At 36.0% G+C, this 23,531-nt stretch overlaps 1 protein-coding gene and 1 long non-coding RNA gene across 2 annotated transcripts; one reads left to right on the top strand and one right to left on the bottom strand.

Annotated features, from left to right (window-relative positions):
• Window positions 1-13,045: 13,045 nt before the first annotated feature.
• Window positions 13,046-13,552, bottom strand: LOC124457234. Its single transcript, XM_047007515.1, has one exon. The coding sequence runs from the start codon at window positions 13,550-13,552 to the stop codon at window positions 13,046-13,048; it is 507 nt and encodes a 168-aa protein (XP_046863471.1).
• Window positions 13,553-20,607: 7,055 nt separating this feature from the next.
• LOC124458513 lies at window positions 20,608-22,112 on the top strand. The gene is made up of 3 exons (XR_006953241.1): window positions 20,608-20,766; window positions 21,858-21,961; window positions 22,036-22,112. It is a non-coding gene; the product is annotated as an uncharacterized LOC124458513 (long non-coding RNA).
• Window positions 22,113-23,531: the final 1,419 nt, after the last annotated feature.

Here is a 23,531-nt window from a genome sequence, read left to right as displayed (position 1 = left end):
CGTAAACCTACTGTCCACTTTCCCATCACATGATGTTGATTTTTGTTTTCAAAGAGTTCATTTGCACATTTTGAGCAATAGAATTGTCGTGGTCTAAAATAAGTAAAACGAACTGTAGCCAACTCAGCACCAAAAACAAAACACAACTGTCCAGCCTTCAAGCAATTTTCTTCAAGAGTTGCGTTGTGAAGACGCTATCGAAGCGTTTCCCAGTAATAAAATGAGATTATATTCCTCAAAGTAACAGCCAAGTCTTTTGAACTGCTGGCTGCACAAGCCACTTTGGTCCAACCAGTTTTTAAAGTAACGTCTCCTCCAAAGTTTGTTACATTTTAGTCAATATCTGCAACCGTTTCAATTGCCAAAGGTGCACGAACAATGTAGTTTCCTTTGCGATTGAAAAATTTAGTTTTAACAGAAACCTTTTTAAGTCGTTTCATGATGGTAGAGTAGAGTAAAATGCCAGGGGCCGGTTGTAGAAAGACTGCACTTTTTGCAGTTAAAAAGTAGTTAAATTTAACCACGAGGTTAAGTCAGTTGAATAAAAAAGTAAGTTAGCGCTAACTCCAGTTAAAAGGTAGTTAAAGTTAACTATGCTATGGAGCATAGTTAGCTTTTCAAAACAGTAAAAATTCAAAACAGTATAAATAACTGGTGGTGTTGAAATCTTTGCGAAGTCTCAGAAACACAGTCTGAACATCTTGCACATAATCTGAAAAATTTAAATGTGTTTCACATAAACATTTTGGTATTAATGATTCTGATTTGTCAATTAACTCTTACTGTAGGTAGGACAGTCGCTTATTGGTTTGGTCACAGCTTTTTCTCCTTTGTGAGCTTTAGGGTATGCAACTGACCAGCTTATATCACCTTTTTGTGTTGTTGTATCGGGTCTATTAGCATTTTCATTGTAATGCAAATTTGCACAAAATCACCTGAAAGGTTCACAATGGGTAACTGCATAGGCTGGAATAACACATTAATCTTTATTGATCAATGCAACACTTTTTTAAAGTAAAATATATGAGATAAAATGCATGTTTTCAGCTGGCCATGGGTGAGGTATATGGATAGTATTTATTTTTTGATGCAAAAAGATTATCAAGTGAATGCTTTGCCTCCAAGCCTAATGTTTGTTGGTTACTTGACAACTTTCTAACTGCACATATCTTGGTCTTGAAATAAGTTCAGTTAGTTTCTTATGAGCTGCACACTACCTTAAAAAGTATAAAGAGGTCAGTCTTATGAATAGATTGATAAGATACAAGATTATAATATACATGGAAATGCTTTGAGACTTGTTAAAGAACAGGCGCGCCATGTACTTATTTTTTTGTGTATAGTGATGAAGTCTCCATGAATGAATTGGAGCTAGATACTACCCTTTACCTTTTTTTAACCATTGCCGTTTAGCGGCTTCATGCAAGCATTTGGTAAACACCTTGTTTTCTTCGTGAGTATGAATATCCGCAATGTGATTTGCCAAAATTTTCCACTTTCTTCTTTTTCAATTTCAGTGCTGCTGGAGTTGGCCACCCAATACAAATGATTTATGATGGACTGTTAGATAAAGTGTAAGATATAGCTTCATGTATCACTCATACTCCTCTGGAATGGCATGATATACATTTTTTAAATGTAGTTACCCCAATCCAAGGCTTTATTGCACAAATATTCTTCTTTTTTACAAGTTTAAGTAACCTCTTTTTCTCTCCTAAAAGGTTCAATTTAAGTACATCTTACTTTATCACATGATTCACAATTCCAATGATTTGATTCACAACTGATGCCTTTATATTTGAGTGATTAATACTTGCAAATAGAGAATTAGCTGCACCTTTGGCCACATGCCAAACATCATAGACATGTTCTATTCCTGGCAAGCTTGGCAATTTTAACATCAACATTTTCAAGGTATGCAAGTTGACGCTTGATGGATTCTAGCTCCATGGCGTTGGAAGAAGATAAATACGAAAGAAGACTATATTATATCAACGGAATATTTTCAGACGATCATTATAATATGTTAATAACCTCTGTCATTACCTTTATGATCTGTGTATCAAGCATGACGATGTTATCGACGTCCAAAGAGCTCCCGGAACCAAACAGCCCGCTGTGACCTGGGCTATCTATTCGCATATCTGACGCAATACAGCAAGTTTGTCCTTTCAGTTTTTGTAACAATCACTTTTTCTCACCATCCCAAACATTGAACGCGGCAGTTATAACATACGCCGATTGCAATCTTGAAAATTCACGACGTGTGAAACATTTTATTTTCAATGCACTGAGAAGTCGAAGAACCTTAGCACATTCTAGCCCTGTGGCCAAGATGCCTGAGGCCAGCATCAGGTGAAATACCGGTAGTCTATTACACAAAGGTCTTCCGTTAGTCTGTCTGCCGTTATGAATGTTTGAACAGGGACACTTATAAATTGTTTTCGATGATTGTAGCATCTGCATGGCTCTGCAATTTGTGTCGATGTGTCTTTTTTACTTTGTGTAATTTTTCTTTTTGAGAAAGAACTAGCATGGTGCGTGGTTTCCATTAAATCTAAGTTCTCATGGAAAATAACCTCCCCACGAGAACTGCATGCATCTGCGTTTACAATTTCTTCTTCAACCGGGGCACATTTGTTCTCTATGTATTCTTCTACCACGTCATCAATATCCTGTCATGAAGCAAAATAGCCAGAAACTAAAGTTAGCAAGTTTCTGTGAAAGTAGAAATAATTTCTTTTCCTAAATATTAAAGACTTTTTGACATTTTACCTTTCTTATCAAGTGACTGCCTGTGCATCGACTCTTTGCAGTTAGTTTTTCAGCTTCACTTGCGGTTTTGGGTTTATTTAATGTGGGTATAGCATTACCCTTTAGCATGGCTTTCTTTAATTGAATTTAGAAAAGACAGTGAACAGGATGGTATGTAGGCATCGTTCTCAAAATGCAGAGAGCAAATAGTCGAGTTCTTTGTAGGTTTGTAACCCTTCCTTTTACAAAATTCAATCCAAATTTTTTCTCGTTTTTTTTTCATCTGTATTATATACGCCGTTTGGGAAAGTGAAAAAATAAATAGAATGGTCAGAATTAGTTTTGCTGTTACTGTAACATCCATATACTGCGCAGTAACCGATCACTGTAATCTGCTGTCTACAATGATACAATTCTTATAACTTTCTTCTATTTGTAATCATCTCTCAGACTTTGGCGAATATGTTTCATGAAGCTTTAGCTGTCATATTTGTTGATGTTTTTCATCGTCTGCGATTTCCTACGAGTACGAACAAGAGCACGAGCACGAACATGGACACGAACAAGCTCCGATACAACCATACAATATGTATACTGTATATATAAATATATAACTTATTTTCTTTTTTTTATTTCATTATGTATATTTGAAATTGGAATCAGAAAAGCCTTTGTTACATGAAGAAAAAACTTTAGTTGAACTAACAAAGGTATATTATAAGTCTATGCGATATTTCCTAACTTAAAATATACGTCCAATGTCCTTTAAAGTACATTAAGCAATTTTCAAGCGTCAGGTAGCTGAACCATGAGAATTAAATAACCAAAAAGAAAAAGTTAACCATTTAATAGAATAGATTTTCAATGAAATAAGTTAAGATGAAATACTCTATCTATAATAAATAGAATTGCATGAGTTTAACAGGATATATATGAGAACCAAGACGAAATGAATACAATATTTATTCTATATGCTTACGTTACATTTTAATGACAGAGGAAAGATATGTCTAACAGTCACGAGATTACATTGTAACTATGACCTTTAAGAAATGTTTGTTAACAGGTCTATGAATAAAAAGTCTATCACTGTCTTTTTCTCATACAGTCATACCTGTAACTAAATGTCTCATCACCAAACCATGATATATCATTAATTTTTTGGTTAACAACATTTCTTTCAATGAAAGATTGTTATATGCAGTGCGGTGTTTGAAATGGAATGAAGATATGATCTTCGCACTTTGCTGGACAATTTAAACTGAAAAATTAACCTGAAAAATTCACAATGGATTTCAGGTTAATGAGACTTCTCATTTCAGGTTAATGAGAATTTCAACTTCACCTGAATTTTTCAGGTTAATGAGAAAATTGCTTAAATTGTCCAGCAAAGTGCGAAGATCATATCTTCATTCAATTTCTTTCAATGATTAGGAAAAAAATAATATCTTTCTCTTTTATACACTATTACTGATAGTTTCGATGGCTGTCGAAGGCTATACAAATACTTACCAAGATGCATACTACATAAATAGCACATAATAGTTCAAGTTTAAAATTTTGATTTAAACAAATTGCCACGATGACCACAAGTTTGAAGCATTATCTTAAGTAACTGCTACTAGTAAAAAATCTTTTAAGAAAATGTAAAAAAATTAGAAAGAGAAAATATAACTGAAAAAATGGCATGGTAACAAAATGAAAGCTTTAACAAAGATAAACACCGACACTTTGAATCAATATTCAGAAAGTTATTTATTGCTATAAGCTCTTGGTGACGTTATGACAAGATTACAAACTATTTTTTTGATAAAAATTATAAAATTTCTTTACAGACAACCATAAAAAAATATAAGTTTTTAAAATGTCACTGGCAACTACTGTGACCCACCGTTTAAATAATAAACCTTTCTTTACAAATATAATGTATTAACATTGAAAGCAGAATATCAGAAATATCTTATCTGTTCGGCAATAAATGATGTGTGTGTGTGCATAATCTTTCGTATCAGAGATCATGATTATATGTATTTTGCATTAGCCACGCTAGTGATTTCAAAATAGAAAACTTGTTATTTCTTTGTGTCGAAAGTAATTTCAAATTGAATTTGAAATTGAAATCACTTGAATTTGAAATCACTTACGAAAAAACTTGAATTTGAAATCACTTTCGTAATGAGCTTGATTTATCCGTTGTAATGACGGATAAATCTTCTAATCTTCGAAGATGTCTTTTTAAAATGGGAAGGGAGAAAATTGGTATTTTTTTCGGTTCCTTTTTAAAAGTTTGATTTAAATCATTAGATTACCGCATAGTGTGCTCAAATTTCGATCGTAATTCAAGTCATTTCGACTAGTTGTCTATATGTGAATTTAGTATTGTTTCCTTTATAAATGAAGGAAATTTCGACATGTCGAAACGTCAGTTAACAACAACAAAAACAGTCCTTCTCAGGACCATACCAACTTGGACGATCTAAATTTACAAGCATATTAAGGAAATTGTTACGATCATAAATACAGTCGAAAATTTAATTTTTTTAAGACTATACACAGATGAAGAGTATGAAAAATGTTTATTTTATCGCATTGAACAAAAGAGAAATATACTATTTAGAATTTTGGAAAAATATGGAGAGGGAATCTTTGATATCTTTTGTCTGATTTAAATTTTTCTAGATTGTGGAAGGAAGATCTTGGCGAAGCATTAGAAACGTTACAGTAAATATTTAAAAACAGAGCGAATAGTAAGTAAATTAAGAAACACATGTTTGCGTTCAGTTGAGTAAATGTCAAAAGAGATTTAATTATTACATGTGAGCAAGATCAATATTTGTTTTCTATCGTGTTCATGTTGAAGCTTAAGTTTGATTTTGATATCAAGAAACAAACGTTCAGTCTAGATTTTTTGTCCAATTCTTGATTACAGATATTGAACTAATTTTGTTACCCCAAGTCAAGAATATGCAAGATATACTGTTGATGGTGTTTTGCCGTTTGTCCTGGTAAAAATCCTAGAATTTAAAATAAAGTATGGCACCAATGCATCTTGACTTGCAGAATAACATCACATTCAATGGAATACCTCAGGTTAATGGTTCAATGGGTGAGAGGGACCACATGATTTACTAAAATATCTCTCATAGTAACATATGTGGCTGGTATGTGTAATTGTTTGGCGATAACATATGATATCGTGATTGTTACCCATTCGGGAAAGAGATCATGTAAGTTTTTTGTGATTTTATAAGACGATTATATGGAGCAATTTCAACCCGGGCTTAGTTTCAGCCGTGTTTGTCGTGATGAAATTTCAGCAGGGGCCTGTTACAATATCCTATCAAAATTGTGTAACCGTCTACTACAGACTGGAATTTAAGCCTGGTTTGAACTACCCCTTAACCAAAATGCTAGCGGCTACATTAGTTTTAGTTTCGCCATATAAACTCCAGCATAAGTAACTTTGGAAGATTTCTTTCAACACAGCGGCTACAACTGAAGTTTATAGATAATTCTGCACACAATATACCCCTGTGTAAGACTTCTATTTATTATCTATTCTGTGTCAATGCATATTCACTCTGAAAATACTTCGTGTTGTCAATACTGAAGAACCCAACGTGGCTTGACTGAGCAGGTTATGCAAAAATAAACGCAGTCAAAAACTGTTGTACTGAATAAAAAATATTCTGGTTTCTACATCAGATTACATGATTACAGTTTTAACTGCATTCAGCAATACGACAAACGATGGAAAGGAAGAGGTAAATATTTAAAAAATAGCGAGAGAATAGCGAACATTCTAAACGGCCCTCTTCATCATAGCTCGTACGTCATAGCTCGTACGTCATAGCCTGTGACAAATTTAGGTGTATTTTGGCTTCAGCCAATCGTTATAGAAAACTATAGCAGTTTTCGTTGCAGATGTATTCTATTTCAATGTTTCAGTATAGCATAGTGGTTAGCCGCGCCACCTCAGTGGTTACTCACAAAAACCGGTTTTTGCTATTTAATCACTAGGCAACTAGGCGGGAAAAGTCGAGAATTATACTTTTAATATATTCAATACAGTCGATAAATTATTTACTTGCTGAAAGCTTTCGGATGCAAAAGATTGCAGCTTTATGAAGGCCTATTTTGTCCCTGACGCTTGCTGACTGCGATTTAATGGACTTTCGTTATTTTTGATTCAACATGGCGTTAAGAAACTCCCGAAAAGACATGATATCTTCATATTAAATACAGAATGCGGTTTAAAGTTTATATAAGTCTTACAAGAAGGCGGTAACTTGTTTTTTTTACACTACTCCTTTTGGTTGAACATGGTTTTCGACAAGACGTGTTATATATAGCCAGTAGTTATTTGACTGAAGCGAAAACGTCCATGCAACTTGATACTCGTTGTCACGGAAGTACTTTGAAAATCGGGTCGTCTATTTCACATCGTATTTTACATCTAACCTCTATCAGAAGGAGTTTTTGGGAGAGCGTTGAAATGAATGCCATGTAATCTGAATCATATGTGAAAAGCATACATAGTCTTATGAGACTGTTAAAATTTACTCGGCGGATTGGCAAAGTTTAACCGGGGGATGAAGTTAAACGGGCTTCGTACAACGCATTTTTTCAATCGTTTATAATTTAGACGGTGGGGGACCATTTAAATGGTGGTTAACGAGTTAAACGCGTTTCATACAACCGGCCAAAGTTAGTTAAACGGCGTGCATGCATCGCAGTTTTAACCATCGTTTAACTATCTGTCAGATTAAGATTTACTCTTTGGAGACGGTTAAACGTCATTTAGTTTAAACGGCTTTCCTACAACCAGCCCCAGTAGTATCTAAGTTATATTAATATGCAAAAACTTAAATAATCGTGATTTATTCAGTTGATTCTGTATGGCTATGCTAAAATTTTCTTACTTCTTTAATTCACTGACCTAAGACTTGTCGATTTATTCGGCAAAGACAATTTCTTATCAAAGTGACTGTGTCACGAAATTGACCCTGGGGGGAGGGGCTAAAGAACGAAACACATGAAAAGAAAATTCACTACGGATATTGTATTATTTCCTTGTGAAGACTTTTAAGATTACATGGGAGAAAAATCAACGTAGACATTAGATATTTTTAATAGATCTATGGTTTTCGTTACTTTTTTATTTTGAATGATCATTCATTCACTCGACTATTTAGTGTTAAGTGATTATTTAAATATTCAATTATTAAGAACATTTCGACATGTCGAAACGTCAGTCAACAACAACAAAAACAGTCCTTATCCGGACTATACCTTCCAGGACGATCTACATGTACAAATATATTAAGAAAATTGTTATGATCATAAATATTGTCAAAAATTAATCTGTTTTTTTAAGGCTATACACACCTGAAGAGGACGAAAAAATTCTTCGGTATATGCGATCAAACAAAAGAGGAACATATACCGAAGTGTTCTGAAGAACTATCGCGAAAGGAAAATGTAATGCATTAAACATTGTTTCTTAAACAGGGATCAGCACTTTAATATCTCTTGTCTGATCTAAATTTTTCTAGATTTTTGAAAGAAGAAATTGGCTAAGCGTGAAGAACAGGTTTATTAAATATTTAAATAACAGAGAAAACAGTAAGTAAAGTAATAAACACATGTTACCATGTACCCTTACATCTATCTCAAGTGGATACAATTTTTGCAGAGGCCTACTTATATACTGAGGTCTTCGTTTACTGACAACTCTGACTTCTGCTCCTCTGACTATATCATCCTTTCCTACGACTAATCTCTCAATTCTCGCTGTTTTCAGAAACCTTCTTTTTAAACCTTCGTCAAAAACAAGAACGACATCACCTCTTTTTGGACAAGAACTACCTTCCCTTTTCCGACCTTATGGTACTCTCTTAAACTTGTTAAGTACTCCTTCCTCCACTTTGACCAAAAATACGTCCTCAATTTCGCTAAATATCTAAACCTACGTTTTATCTCTCCTTCATCTTCATCCCTAATAGCATTTTGAACTTCCTCGTCAGGAATAGATGCTAATCGTCTTCCAAACATGAGATGGGAAGGAGTCAGTACATCCACAATAACTTCATCATCGTACACATACGTCAATGATCTGGAGTTTAACGTACCTTCTATCTCAACTAATGTCGTCAACAGTTCTTCCCTATTCAATTTAGCATTACCCAATAAATTCCTCAGACAACCTTTCACCAACGCTACCATTCTTTCAAAAAATCCACCCCATCAAGGTGGCCTTGCCAAATTAAATTCCTCACCAACCTATTACCTTCCAAAAAGAGTTCACCTCTTGCTATCATAAATCGCCTTCTATGCTTTCTCAGTTGCTTTAAACGTCTTAGCATTGTCCGAAACCATTAGCGAAGGTGTTCCCCTTCTAGCGGTGAACCTTCGCACGCAATTCAAAAAACAACGTGCACTTAAACTATCCACAAAGTCAAGATAAATTGCTCTTGTCACACAGCAAGAAAATAATGCAATATGCACCTTTACCATCTGCCCACCTTCTTTTCAAACAATGGTCCTGCAAAATCCACACCTACCTTAGAAAAGGGAGGGAATATTGTACTCTAAAGTCTGGCAGATCTGCTTGCACTGGTGGTTTGTAAGTCTGGTAATTGTATGATTTTAAAAGGAATCAAGGCCAATCACCCTTTTCACAATCTTTCTACCTCGAGGCACCCAAAATTTGCTGCGTAGCTGAGCTAAGGTCGCTCCCACCCAACTATGGTGAACCTTCCTACGGCAATCTTTAATGATTAATTCTGTTAAGTGGTGATCCTTATGCAATAAAATTGGTTCCCTTGTTTCTAACTCTAACTATAAATTGCCAAGTCTACCCTTACATCTAATCATTCCATTACGCTCCACTATGTTCAATTGTCTGATAATTTGCTCATAATCACTACGTTTGCCTACTTCCTTCTGCGCCAATTTTATCAACACTTGCTTTGCGATCACCACTTTGATACTCTCAATGCTCCAGTATTCCCTGCCTCATGCTTAACTTTTGCCTTCAAATTGTCTACAAACCGTTGAACAAACGCCATGACCCTTATACGTCTTTCTATGTCACTAAAATCCCCAAACTTCACTGCACTCTCTACTACCTGTGTTTCAACTAATGCAGTCCTTTTTACCTCAGCAAGACTTTCCTTTGTATTATTAGCCTCTATTGCCCTTAGCCACTTGCACTGTGGACCTGACAACCACATTCGTCCTCTCCACCAAAGCCGACTTCCCTTTAATTGCGATGCGGCAACTCCGTTAGAACCTATATCTGCTGGGTTCTCTACACCTGGGCAATATCTCCAATCATCCTTTCTGTTCAATTTTAAAATTTCGTTAACTCTATGGCGTACAAATTGTTTCCATTCTTCCTTATTACTGATTCAGGACAATGCAGTCATACTGTCTAACTAATAGTATGTTTTAATAAACTGTACTTTTCCTCCCTTATCCGGCTTGTGAGCTTTTCGAAGCTCTAACTCTAAGAATCGCATTCAACGCATCTTTCGTTGACCACTCAGTGCAATCGTGGCTTCTTGTAATCGTCAATCGAAAGGAGTCCGGTAACTTTGCAATAACTTCTGGTAGTACGATTTCTGAATACGCGGCTTATTCACGGATAGAGTAATCCAACAAATGACAGTTGAAAGTGAAGATGGCGAATACCCAGACGTATCTTTAATATGAATTGAAACAAATTATTGGAACTGTAAGTAAAGAGAATGGAAACTATTCGTATTCATTTGAAAATTGCTCGTCCAGGAAGAGTTGAATTTGACCCATCGCTGTCAAGTTAAAATAATTTACAGCTAGGTTGCTAAGTTCAGAGGCAGTTATGACATAAAATTATACTCAATGCTTAAAAACTGCACTAAGTACCTTTATTTTATCATTTTTTAAAATCTAGAGATTGTTGTATGTTACTTTTGCCGTGATTTGGAAACAAGAATGCGTGTGAGTGCTCCTCAACGGAGCTCCTCATACGGAGTAAAAGTAAACAATATTGTACGCCTTCAGATGAAACTTCTGGACATTTATACTTCATAAGGTCACCCTCAAACCTACAAATAAAATGATGTGAGACTTCTATTTATTATCTATTCTGTGTCAATGCATATTCACTTTCAAAATACTTCGTGTTGTGAATACTGAAGAACCCAACGTGGCTAGACTGAGCAGGTTATGCAAAAATAAACGCAGTCAAAAAAAAACTGTTGTACTGAATAAAAAATATTCTGGTTTCTACATCAGATTACATGATTACAGGTTTAACTGCATTCAGCAATACGACAAACGATGGAAAGGAAGAGGTAAATATTTAAAAAATAGCGAGAGAATAGCGAACATTCTAAACGGCCCTCTTCATCATAGCTCGTACGTCATAGCTCGTACGTCATAGCCTGTGACAAATTTAGGTGTATTTTGGCTTCAGCCAATCGTTATAGAAAACTATAGCAGTTTTCGTTGCAGATGTATTCTATTTCAATGTTTCAGTATAGCATAGTGGTTAGCCGCGCCACCTCAGTGGTTACTCACAAAAACCGGTTTTTGCTATTTAATCACTAGGCAACTAGGCGGGAAAAGTCGAGAATTATACTTTTAATATATTCAATACAGTCGATAAATTATTTACTTGCTGAAAGCTTTCGGATGCAAAAGATTGCAGCTTTATGAAGGCCTATTTTGTCCCTGACGCTTGCTGACTGCGATTTAATGGACTTTCGTTATTTTTGATTCAACATGGCGTTAAGAAACTCCCGAAAAGACATGATATCTTCATATTAAATACAGAATGCGGTTTAAAGTTTATATAAGTCTTACAAGAAGGCGGTAACTTGTTTTTTTACTCTACTCCTTTTGGTTGAACATGGTTTTCGACAAGACGTGTTATATATAGCCAGTAGTTATTTGACTGAAGCGAAAACGTCCATGCAACTTGATACTCGTTGTCACGGAAGTACTTTGAAAATCGGGTCGTCTATTTCACATCGTATTTTACATCTAACCTCTATCAGAAGGAGTTTTTGGGAGAGCGTTGAAATGAATGCCATGTAATCTGAATCATATGTGAAAAGCATACATAGTCTTATGAGACTGTTAAAATTTACTCGGCGGATTGGCAAAGTTTAACCGGGGGATGAAGTTAAACGGGCTTCGTACAACGCATTTTTTCAATCGTTTATAATTTAGACGGTGGGGGACCATTTAAATGGTGGTTAACGAGTTAAACGCGTTTCATACAACCGGCCAAAGTTAGTTAAACGGCGTGCATGCATCGCAGTTTTAACCATCGTTTAACTATCTGTCAGATTAAGATTTACTCTTTGGAGACGGTTAAACGTCATTTAGTTTAAACGGCTTTCCTACAACCAGCCCCAGTAGTATCTAAGTTATATTAATAAGCAAAACTTAAATAATCGTGATTTATTCAGTTGATTCTGTATGGCTATGCTAAAATTTTCTTACTTCTTTAATTCACTGACCTAAGACTTGTCGATTTATTCGGCAAAGACAATTTCTTATCAAAGTGACTGTGTCACGAAATTGACCCTGGGGGGAGGGGCTAAAGAACGAAACACATGAAAAGAAAATTCACTACGGATATTGTATTATTTCCTTGTGAAGACTTTTAAGATTACATGGGAGAAAAATCAACGTAGACATTAGATATTTTTAATAGATCTATGGTTTTCGTTACTTTTTTATTTTGAATGATCATTCATTCACTCGACTATTTAGTGTTAAGTGATTATTTAAATATTCAATTATTAAGAACATTTCGACATGTCGAAACGTCAGTCAACAACAACAAAAACAGTCTTTATCCGGACTATACCTTCCAGGACGATCTACATGTACAAATATATTAAGAAAATTGTTATGATCATAAATATTGTCAAAAATTAATCTGTTTTTTTAAGGCTATACACACCTGAAGAGGACGAAAAAATTCTTCGGTATATGCGATCAAACAAAAGAGGAACATATACCGAAGAGTTCTGAAGAACTATCGCGAAGGAAAATGTAATGCATTGAACATTGTTTCTTAAACAGGGATCAGCACTTTGATATCTCTTGTCTTATCTAAATTTTTCTAGATTTTTGAAAGAAGAAATTGGCTAAGCGTGAAGAACAGGTTTATTAAATATTTAAATAACAGAGAAAACAGTAAGTAAAGTAATAAACACATGTTACCATGTACCCTTACATCTATCTCAAGTGGATACAATTTTTGCAGAGGCCTACTTACATACTGAGGTCTTCATTTACTGACAACTCTGACTTCTGCTCCTCTGACTATATCATCCTTTCCTACGACTAATCTCTCAATTCTCGCTGTTTTCCGAAACCTTCTTTTTAAACCTTCGTCAAAAACAAGAACGACATCACCTCTTTTTGGACAAGAACTACCCTTCCCTTTTCCGACCTTATGGTACTCTCTTAAATTTGTTAAGTACTCCTTCCTCCACCTTGACCAAAAATACGTCCTCAATCTCGCTAAATATCTAAACCTACGTTTTATCTCTCCTTCATCTTCATCCCTAATAACATTTTGAACTTCCTTGTCAGGAATAGATGCTAATCGTCTTCCAAATATGAGATGGGAAGGAGTCAGTACATCCACAATAACTTCATCATCGTACACATACGTCAATGATCTGGAGTTTAACGTACCTTCTATCTCAACTAATGTCGTCAACAGTTCTTCCCTATTCAATTTAGCATTACCCAATAAATTCCTCAGACAACCTTTCACCAACGCTACCATTCTTTCAAAAAATCCACCCCATCAAGGTGGCCTTGCCAAATTAAATTCCTCACCAACCTATTACCTTCCAAAAAGAGTTCACCTTTTGCTATCATAAATCGCCTTCTATGTTTTCTCAGTTGCTTTAAACGTCTTAGCATTGTCCGAAACCATTAGCGAAGGTGTTCCCCTTCTAGCGGTGAACCTTCGCACGCAATTCAAAAAACAACGTGCACTTAAACTATCCACAAAGTCAAGATAAATTGCTCTTGTCACACAGCAAGAAAATAATGCAATATGCACCTTTACCATCTGCCCACCTTCTTTTTCAAACAATGGTCCTGCAAAATCCACACCTACCTTAGAAAAGGGAGGGGAATATTGTACTCTAAAGTCTGGCAGATCTGCTTGCACTGGTGGTTTGTAAGTCTGGTAATTGTATGATTTTTAAAAGGAATCAAGGCCAATCACCCTTTTCACAATCTTTCTACCTCGAGGCACCCAAAATTTGCTGCGTAGCTGAGCTAAGGTCGCTCCCACCCAACTATGGTGAACCTTCCTACGGCAATCTTTAATGATTAATTCTGTTAAGTGGTGATCCTTATGCAATAAAATTGGTTCCCTTGTTTCTAACTCTAACTATAAATTGCCAAGTCTACCCTTACATCTAATCATTCCATTACGCTCCACTATGTTCAATTGTCTGATAATTTGCTCATAATCACTACGTTTGCCTACTTCCTTCTGCGCCAATTTTATCAACACTTGCTTTGCGATCACCACTTTGATACTCTCAATGCTCCAGTATTCCCTGCCTCATGCTTAACTTTTGCCTTCAAATTGTCTACAAACCGTTGAACAAACGCCATGACCCTTATACGTCTTTCTATGTCACTAAAATCCCCAAACTTCACTGCACTCTCTACTACCTGTGTTTCAACTAATGCAGTCCTTTTTACCTCAGCAAGACTTTCCTTTGTATTATTAGCCTCTATTGCCCTTAGCCACTTGCACTGTGGACCTGACAACCACATTCGTCCTCTCCACCAAAGCCGACTTCCCTTTAATTGCGATGCGGCAACTCCGTTAGAACCTATATCTGCTGGGTTCTCTACACCTGGGCAATATCTCCAATCATCCTTTCTGTTCAATTTTAAAATTTCGTTAACTCTATGGCGTACAAATTGTTTCCATTCTTCCTTATTACTGATTCAGGACAATGCAGTCATACTGTCTAACTAATAGTATGTTTTAATAAACTGTACTTTTCCTCCCTTATCCGGCTTGTGAGCTTTTCGAAGCTCTAACTCTAAGAATCGCATTCAACGCATCTTTCGTTGACCACTCAGTGCAATCGTGGCTTCTTGTAATCGTCAATCGAAAGGAGTCCGGTAACTTTGCAATAACTTCTGGTAGTACGATTTCTGAATACGCGGCTTATTCACGGATAGAGTAATCCAACAAATGACAGTTGAAAGTGAAGATGGCGAATACCCAGACGTATCTTTAATATGAATTGAAACAAATTATTGGAACTGTAAGTAAAGAGAATGGAAACTATTCGTATTCATTTGAAAATTGCTCGTCCAGGAAGAGTTGAATTTGACCCATCGCTGTCAAGTTAAAATAATTTACAGCTAGGTTGCTAAGTTCAGAGGCAGTTATGACATAAAATTATACTCAATGCTTAAAAAACTGCACTAAGTACCTTTATTTTATCATTTTTTAAAATCTAGAGATTGTTGTATGTTACTTTTGCCGTGATTTGGAAACAAGAATGCGTGTGAGTGCTCCTCAACGGAGCTCCTCATACGGAGTAAAAGTAAACAATATTGTACGCCTTCAGATGAAACTTCTGGACATTTATACTTCATAAGGTCACCCTCAAACCTACAAATAAAATGATGTGAGACTTCTATTTATTATCTATTCTGTGTCAATGCATATTCACTTTCAAAATACTTCGTGTTGTGAATACTGAAGAACCCAACGTGGCTAGACTGAGCAGGTTATGCAAAAATAAACGCAGTCAAAAAAAAACTGTTGTACTGAATAAAAAATATTCTGGTTTCTACATCAGATTACATGATTACAGGTTTAACTGCATTCAGCAATACGACAAACGATGGAAAGGAAGAGGTAAATATTTAAAAAATAGCGAGAGAATAGCGAACATTCTAAACGGCCCTCTTCATCATAGCTCGTACGTCATAGCTCGTACGTCATAGCCTGTGACAAATTTAGGTGTATTTTGGCTTCAGCCAATCGTTATAGAAAACTATAGCAGTTTTCGTTGCAGATGTATTCTATTTCAATGTTTCAGTATAGCATAGTGGTTAGCCGCGCCACCTCAGTGGTTACTCACAAAAACCGGTTTTTGCTATTTAATCACTAGGCAACTAGGCGGGAAAAGTCGAGAATTATACTTTTAATATATTCAATACAGTCGATAAATTATTTACTTGCTGAAAGCTTTCGGATGCAAAAGATTGCAGCTTTATGAAGGCCTATTTTGTCCCTGACGCTTGCTGACTGCGATTTAATGGACTTTCGTTATTTTTGATTCAACATGGCGTTAAGAAACTCCCGAAAAGACATGATATCTTCATATTAAATACAGAATGCGGTTTAAAGTTTATATAAGTCTTACAAGAAGGCGGTAACTTGTTTTTTTACTCTACTCCTTTTGGTTGAACATGGTTTTCGACAAGACGTGTTATATATAGCCAGTAGTTATTTGACTGAAGCGAAAACGTACATGCAACTTGATACTCGTTGTCACGGAAGTACTTTGAAAATCGGGTCGTCTATTTCACATCGTATTTTACATCTAACCTCTATCAGAAGGAGTTTTTGGGAGAGCGTTGAAATGAATGCCATGTAATCTGAATCATATGTGAAAAGCATACATAGTCTTATGAGACTGTTAAAATTTACTCGGCGGATTGGCAAAGTTTAACCGGGGGATGAAGTTAAACGGGCTTCGTACAACGCATTTTTTCAATCGTTTATAATTTAGACGGTGGGGGACCATTTAAATGGTGGTTAACGAGTTAAACGCGTTTCATACAACCGGCCAAAGTTAGTTAAACGGCGTGCATGCATCGCAGTTTTAACCATCGTTTAACTATCTGTCAGATTAAGATTTACTCTTTGGAGACGGTTAAACGTCATTTAGTTTAAACGGCTTTCCTACAACCAGCCCCAGTAGTATCTAAGTTATATTAATAAGCAAAACTTAAATAATCGTGATTTATTCAGTTGATTCTGTATGGCTATGCTAAAATTTTCTTACTTCTTTAATTCACTGACCTAAGACTTGTCGATTTATTCGGCAAAGACAATTTCTTATCAAAGTGACTGTGTCACGAAATTGACCCTGGGGGGAGGGGCTAAAGAACGAAACACATGAAAAGAAAATTCACTACGGATATTGTATTATTTCCTTGTGAAGACTTTTAAGATTACATGGGAGAAAAATCAACGTAGACATTAGATATTTTTAATAGATCTATGGTTTTCGTTACTTTTTTATTTTGAATGATCATTCATTCACTCGACTATTTAGTGTTAAGTGATTATTTAAATATTCAATTATTAAGAACATTTCGACATGTCGAAACGTCAGTCAACAACAACAAAAACAGTCTTTATCCGGACTATACCTTCCAGGACGATCTACATGTACAAATATATTAAGAAAATTGTTATGATCATAAATATTGTCAAAAATTAATCTGTTTTTTTAAGGCTATACACACCTGAAGAGGACGAAAAAATTCTTCGGTATATGCGATCAAACAAAAGAGGAACATATACCGAAGAGTTCTGAAGAACTATCGCGAAGGAAAATGTAATGCATTGAACATTGTTTCTTAAACAGGGATCAGCACTTTGATATCTCTTGTCTTATCTAAATTTTTCTAGATTTTTGAAAGAAGAAATTGGCTAAGCGTGAAGAACAGGTTTATTAAATATTTAAATAACAGAGAAAACAGTAAGTAAAGTAATAAACACATGTTACCATGTACCCTTACATCTATCTCAAGTGGATACAATTTTTGCAGAGGCCTACTTACATACTGAGGTCTTCATTTACTGACAACTCTGACTTCTGCTCCTCTGACTATATCATCCTTTCCTACGACTAATCTCTCAATTCTCGCTGTTTTCCGAAACCTTCTTTTTAAACCTTCGTCAAAAACAAGAACGACATCACCTCTTTTTGGACAAGAACTACCTTCCCTTTTCCGACCTTATGGTACTCTCTTAAATTTGTTAAGTACTCCTTCCTCCACCTTGACCAAAAATACGTCCTCAATCTCGCTAAATATCTAAACCTACGTTTTATCTCTCCTTCATCTTCATCCCTAATAACATTTTGAACTTCCTTGTCAGGAATAGATGCTAATCGTCTTCCAAATATGAGATGGGAAGGAGTCAGTACATCCACAATAACTTCATCATCGTACACATACGTCAATGATCTGGAGTTTAACGTACCTTCTATCTCAACTAATGTCGTCAACAGTTCTTCCCTATTCAATTTAGCATTACCCAATAAATTCCTCAGACAACCTTTCACCAACGCTACCATTCTTTCAAAAAATCCACCCCATCAAGGTGGCCTTGCCAAATTAAATTCCTCACCAACCTATTACCTTCCAAAAAGAGTTCACCTTTTGCTATCATAAATCGCCTTCTATGTTTTCTCAGTTGCTTTAAACGTCTTAGCATTGTCTGAAACCATTAGCGAAGGTGTTCCCCTTCTAGCGGTGAACCTTCGCACGCAATTCAAAAAACAACGTGCACTTAAACTATCCACAAAGTCAAGATAAATTGCTCTTGTCACACAGCAAGAAAATAATGCAATATGCACCTTTACCATCTGCCCACCTTCTTTTTCAATTAATGGTCCTGCAAAATCCACACCTACCTTAGAAAAGGGAGGGGAATATTGTACTCTAAAGTCTGGCAGATCTGCTTGCACTGGTGGTTTGTAAGTCTGGTAATTGTATGATTTTTAAAAGGAATCAAGGCCAATCACCCTTTTCACAATCTTTCTACCTCGAGGCACCCAAAATTTGCTGCGTAGCTGAGCTAAGGTCGCTCCCACCCAACTATGGTGAACCTTCCTACGGCAATCTTTAATGATTAATTCTGTTAAGTGGTGATCCTTATGCAATAAAATTGGTTCCCTTGTTTCTAACTCTAACTATAAATTGCCAAGTCTACCCTTACATCTAATCATTCCATTACGCTCCACTATGTTCAATTGTCTGATAATTTGCTCATAATCACTACGTTTGCCTACTTCCTTCTGCGCCAATTTTATCAACACTTGCTTTGCGATCACCACTTTGATACTCTCAATGCTCCAGTATTCCCTGCCTCATGCTTAACTTTTGCCTTCAAATTGTCTACAAACCGTTGAACAAACGCCATGACCCTATACGTCTTTCTATGTCACTAAAATCCCCAAACTTCACTGCACTCTCTACTACCTGTGTTTCAACTAATGCAGTCCTTTTTACCTCAGCAAGACTTTCCTTTGTATTATTAGCCTCTATTGCCCTTAGCCACTTGCACTGTGGACCTGACAACCACATTCGTCCTCTCCACCAAAGCCGACTTCCCTTTAATTGCGATGCGGCAACTGTTAGAACCTATATCTGCTGGGTTCTCTACACCTGGGCAATATCTCCAATCATCCTTTCTGTTCAATTTTAAAATTTCGTTAACTCTATGGCGTACAAATTGTTTCCATTCTTCCTTATTACTGATTCAGGACAATGCAGTCATACTGTCTAACTAATAGTATGTTTTAATAAACTGTACTTTTCCTCCCTTATCCGGCTTGTGAGCTTTTCGAAGCTCTAACTCTAAGAATCGCATTCAACGCATCTTTCGTTGACCACTCAGTGCAATCGTGGCTTCTTGTAATCGTCAATCGAAAGGAGTCCGGTAACTTTGCAATAACTTCTGGTAGTACGATTTCTGAATACGCGGCTTATTCACGGATAGAGTAATCCAACAAATGACAGTTGAAAGTGAAGATGGCGAAGACCCAGACGTATCTTTACTAAATATGAATTTAAAAAAATTGTTGGAACAGTAAGTAAAGGGAATGGAAAGTATTCATATTCTTTTGAAAATTGCTCGTCCAGGAAGAATTGAATTTGACCCATTGTTGTCAAGGTAAGGTAATTTATAGCTAGGTTGCTAAGTTCACAGGCTGTTATTACCTAAAATTATATTCGATGCTTAAAAATTGCACTAACTTCTTTTATTTTATTGTTTTTTAAAATCTAGAGATTGTTGTTTGTTACTTTTGCCGTGATTTGAAAACAAGAATGCGTGTGAGTGCTCCTCAACGGAACTCCTCATACGGAGTAAAAGTAAACAATATTGTACGCCTTCAGATGAAACTTCTGGACATTTATACTTCATAAGGTCACCCTCAAACCTACAAATAAAATGATGTGAGACTTCTATTTATTATCTATTCTGTGTCAATGCATATTCACTTTCAAAATACTTCGTGTTGTGAATACTGAAGAACCCAACGTGGCTAGACTGAGCAGGTTATGCAAAAATAAACGCAGTCAAAAAAAAACTGTTGTACTGAATAAAAAATATTCTGGTTTCTACATCAGATTACATGATTACAGGTTTAACTGCATTTAGCAATACGACAAACGATGGAAAGGAAGAGGTAAATATTTAAAAAATAGCGAGAGAATAGCGAACATTCTAAATGGCCCTCTTCATCATAGCTCGTACGTCATAGCTCGTACGTCATAGCCTGTGACAAATTTAGGTGTATTTTGGCTTCAGCCAATCGTTATAGAAAACTATAGCAGTTTTCGTTGCAGATGTATTCTATTTCAATGTTTCAGTATAGCATAGTGGTTAGCCGCGCCACCTCAGTGGTTACTCACAAAAACCGGTTTTTGCTATTTAATCACTAGGCAACTAGGCGGGAAAAGTCGAGAATTATACTTTTAATATATTCAATACAGTCGATAATGTATTTACTTGCTGAAAGCTTTCGGATGCAAAAGATTGCAGCTTTATGAAGGCCTATTTTGTCCCTGACGCTTGCTGACTGCGATTTAATGGACTTTCGTTATTTTTGATTCAACATGGCGTTAAGAAACTCCCGAAAAGACATGATATCTTCATATTAAATACAGAATGCAGTTTAAAGTTTATATAAGTCTTACAAGAAGGCGGTAACTTGTTTTTTTTACACTACTCCTTTTGGTTGAACATGGTTTTCGACAAGACGTGTTATATATAGCCAGTAGTTATTTGACTGAAGCGAAAACGTACATGCAACTTGATACTCGTTGTCACGGAAGTACTTTGAAAATCGGGTCGTCTATTTCACATCGTATTTTACATCTAACCTCTATCAGAAGGAGTTTTTGGGAGAGCGTTGAAATGAATGCCATGTAATCTGAATCATATGTGAAAAGCATACATAGTCTTATGAGACTGTTAAAATTTACTCGGCGGATTGGCAAAGTTTAACCGGGGGATGAAGTTAAACGGGCTTCGTACAACGCATTTTTTCAAACGTTTATAATTTAGACGGTGGGGGACCATTTAAATGGTGGTTAACGAGTTAAACGCGTTTCATACAACCGGCCAAAGTTAGTTATACGGCGTGCATGCATCGCAGTTTTAACCATCGTTTAACTATCTGTCAGATTAAGATTTACTTTTGGAGACGGTTAAACGTCATTTAGTTTAAACGGCTTTCCTACAACCAGCCCCAGTAGTATCTAAGTTATATTAATAAGCAAAACTTAAATAATCGTGATTTATTCAGTTGATTCTGTATGGCTATGCTAAAATTTTCTTACTTCTTTAATTCACTGACCTAAGACTTGTCGATTTAATCGGCAAAGACAATTTCTTACCAAAGTGAAGGTGTCACGAATTTGACCCTGGGGGGAGGGGCTAAAGAACCAAATACATCAAAGGAAAATTCACTACGGACATTGTATTATTTCCTTGTTAAGACTTTAACGATTACATGGGCGAAAAATCAACCTAGCCAATGCATATTTTTAATAGATCTATGGTTTTCGTTACTTTTTCATTTTGAATGATCATTCATTCACTCGACTATTTAGTGTTAAGTGATTATTTAAATATTCAATTATTAAGAACATTTCGACATGTCGAAACGTCAGTCAACAACAACAAAAACAGTCCTTATCCGGACTATACCTTCCAGGACGATCTACATGTACAAATATATTAAGAAAATTGTTATGATCATAAATATTGTCAAAAATTAATCTGTTTTTTTAAGGCTATACACACCTGAAGAGGACGAAAAAATTCTTCGGTATATGCGATCAAACAAAAGAGGAACATATACCGAAGTGTTCTGAAGAACTATCGCGAAAGGAAAATGTAATGCATTAAACATTGTTTCTTAAACAGGGATCAGCACTTTGATATCACTTGTCTTATCTAAATTTTTCTAGATTTTTGAAAGAAGAAATTGGCTAAGCGTGAAGAACAGGTTTATTATATATTTAAATAACAGAGAAAACAGTAAGTAAAGTAATAAACACATGTTACCATGTACCCTTACATCTATCTCAAGTGGATACAATTTTTGCAGAGGCCTACTTACATACTGAGGTCTTCATTTACTGACAACTCTGACTTCTGCTCCTCTGACTATATCATCCTTTCCTACGACTAATCTCTCAATTCTCTGCCGTTTTCCGAAACCTTCTTTTAAACCTTCGTCAAAAACAAGAACGACATCACCTCTTTTGACAAGAACTACCTTCCTTTTCCGACCTTATGGTACTCTCTTAAATTTGTTAAGTACTCCTTCCTCCACCTTGACCAAAAATACGTCCTCAATCTCGCTAAATATCTAAACCTACGTTTTATCTCTCCTTCATCTTCATCCCTAATAACATTTTGAACTTCCTTGTCAGGAATAGATGCTAATCGTCTTCCAAATATGAGATGGGAAGAAGTTAGTACATCCACAATAACTTCATCATCGTACACATACGTCCATGATCTGGAGTTTAACGTACCTTCTATCTCAACTAATGTCGTCAACAGTTCTTCCCTATTCAATTTAGCATTACCAATTTCAACCAAACGCTACCATTCTTTCAAAAATCCACCCCATCAAGGTGGCCTTGCCAAATTAAATTCCTCACCAACCTATTTTCTTCCAAAAAGAGTTCACCTTTTGCTATCATAAATCGCCTTCTATGTTTTCTCAGTTGCTTTAAACGTCTTAGCATTGTCCGAAACCATTAGCGAAGGTGTTCCCCTTCTAGCGGTGAACCTTCGCACGCAATTCAAAAAACAACGTGCACTTAAACTATCCACAAAGTCAAGATAAATTGCTCTTGTCACACAGCAAGAAAATAATGCAATATGCACCTTTACCATCTGCCCACCTTCTTTTTCAAACAATGGTCCTGCAAAATCCACACCTACCTTAGAAAAGTGAGGGAATATTGTAACTCTGAAGTCTGGCAGATCTGCTTGCACTGGTGGTTTGTAAGTCTGGTAATTGTATGATTTTTAAAAGGAATCAAGGCCAATCACCCTTTTCACAATCTTTCTACCTCGAGGCACCCAAAATTTGCTGCGTAGCTGAGCTAAGGTCGCTCCCACCCAACTATGGTGAACCTTCCTACGGCAATCTTTAATGATTAATTCTGTTAAGTGGTGATCCTTATGCAATAAAATTGGTTCCCTTGTTTCTAACTCTAACTATAAATTGCCAAGTCTACCCTTACATCTAATCATTCCATTACGCTCCACTATGTTCAATTGTCTGATAATTTGCTCATAATCACTACGTTTGCCTACTTCCTTCTGCGCCAATTTTATCAACACTTGCTTTGCGATCACCACTTTGATACTCTCAATGCTCCAGTATTCCCTGCCTCATGCTTAACTTTTGCCTTCAAATTGTCTACAAACCGTTGAACAAACGCCA

Source organism: Xenia sp. Carnegie-2017, unplaced genomic scaffold (genome assembly GCF_021976095.1).
Source record: "Xenia sp. Carnegie-2017 unplaced genomic scaffold, XeniaSp_v1 HiC_scaffold_6, whole genome shotgun sequence".
Taxonomy (NCBI): Eukaryota; Metazoa; Cnidaria; class Anthozoa; order Malacalcyonacea; family Xeniidae; genus Xenia; species Xenia sp. Carnegie-2017.
Note: the sequence above shows the minus strand (reverse complement) of the source record. Positions and strands in the feature narration are given on the sequence as shown.

Coding starts and splice junctions, on each gene's coding strand:
- LOC124457234 (XM_047007515.1), bottom strand. CDS start 13,552: ATGGTAGCGTTGGTGAAAGGTTGTCTGAGGAATTTATTGGGTAATGCT.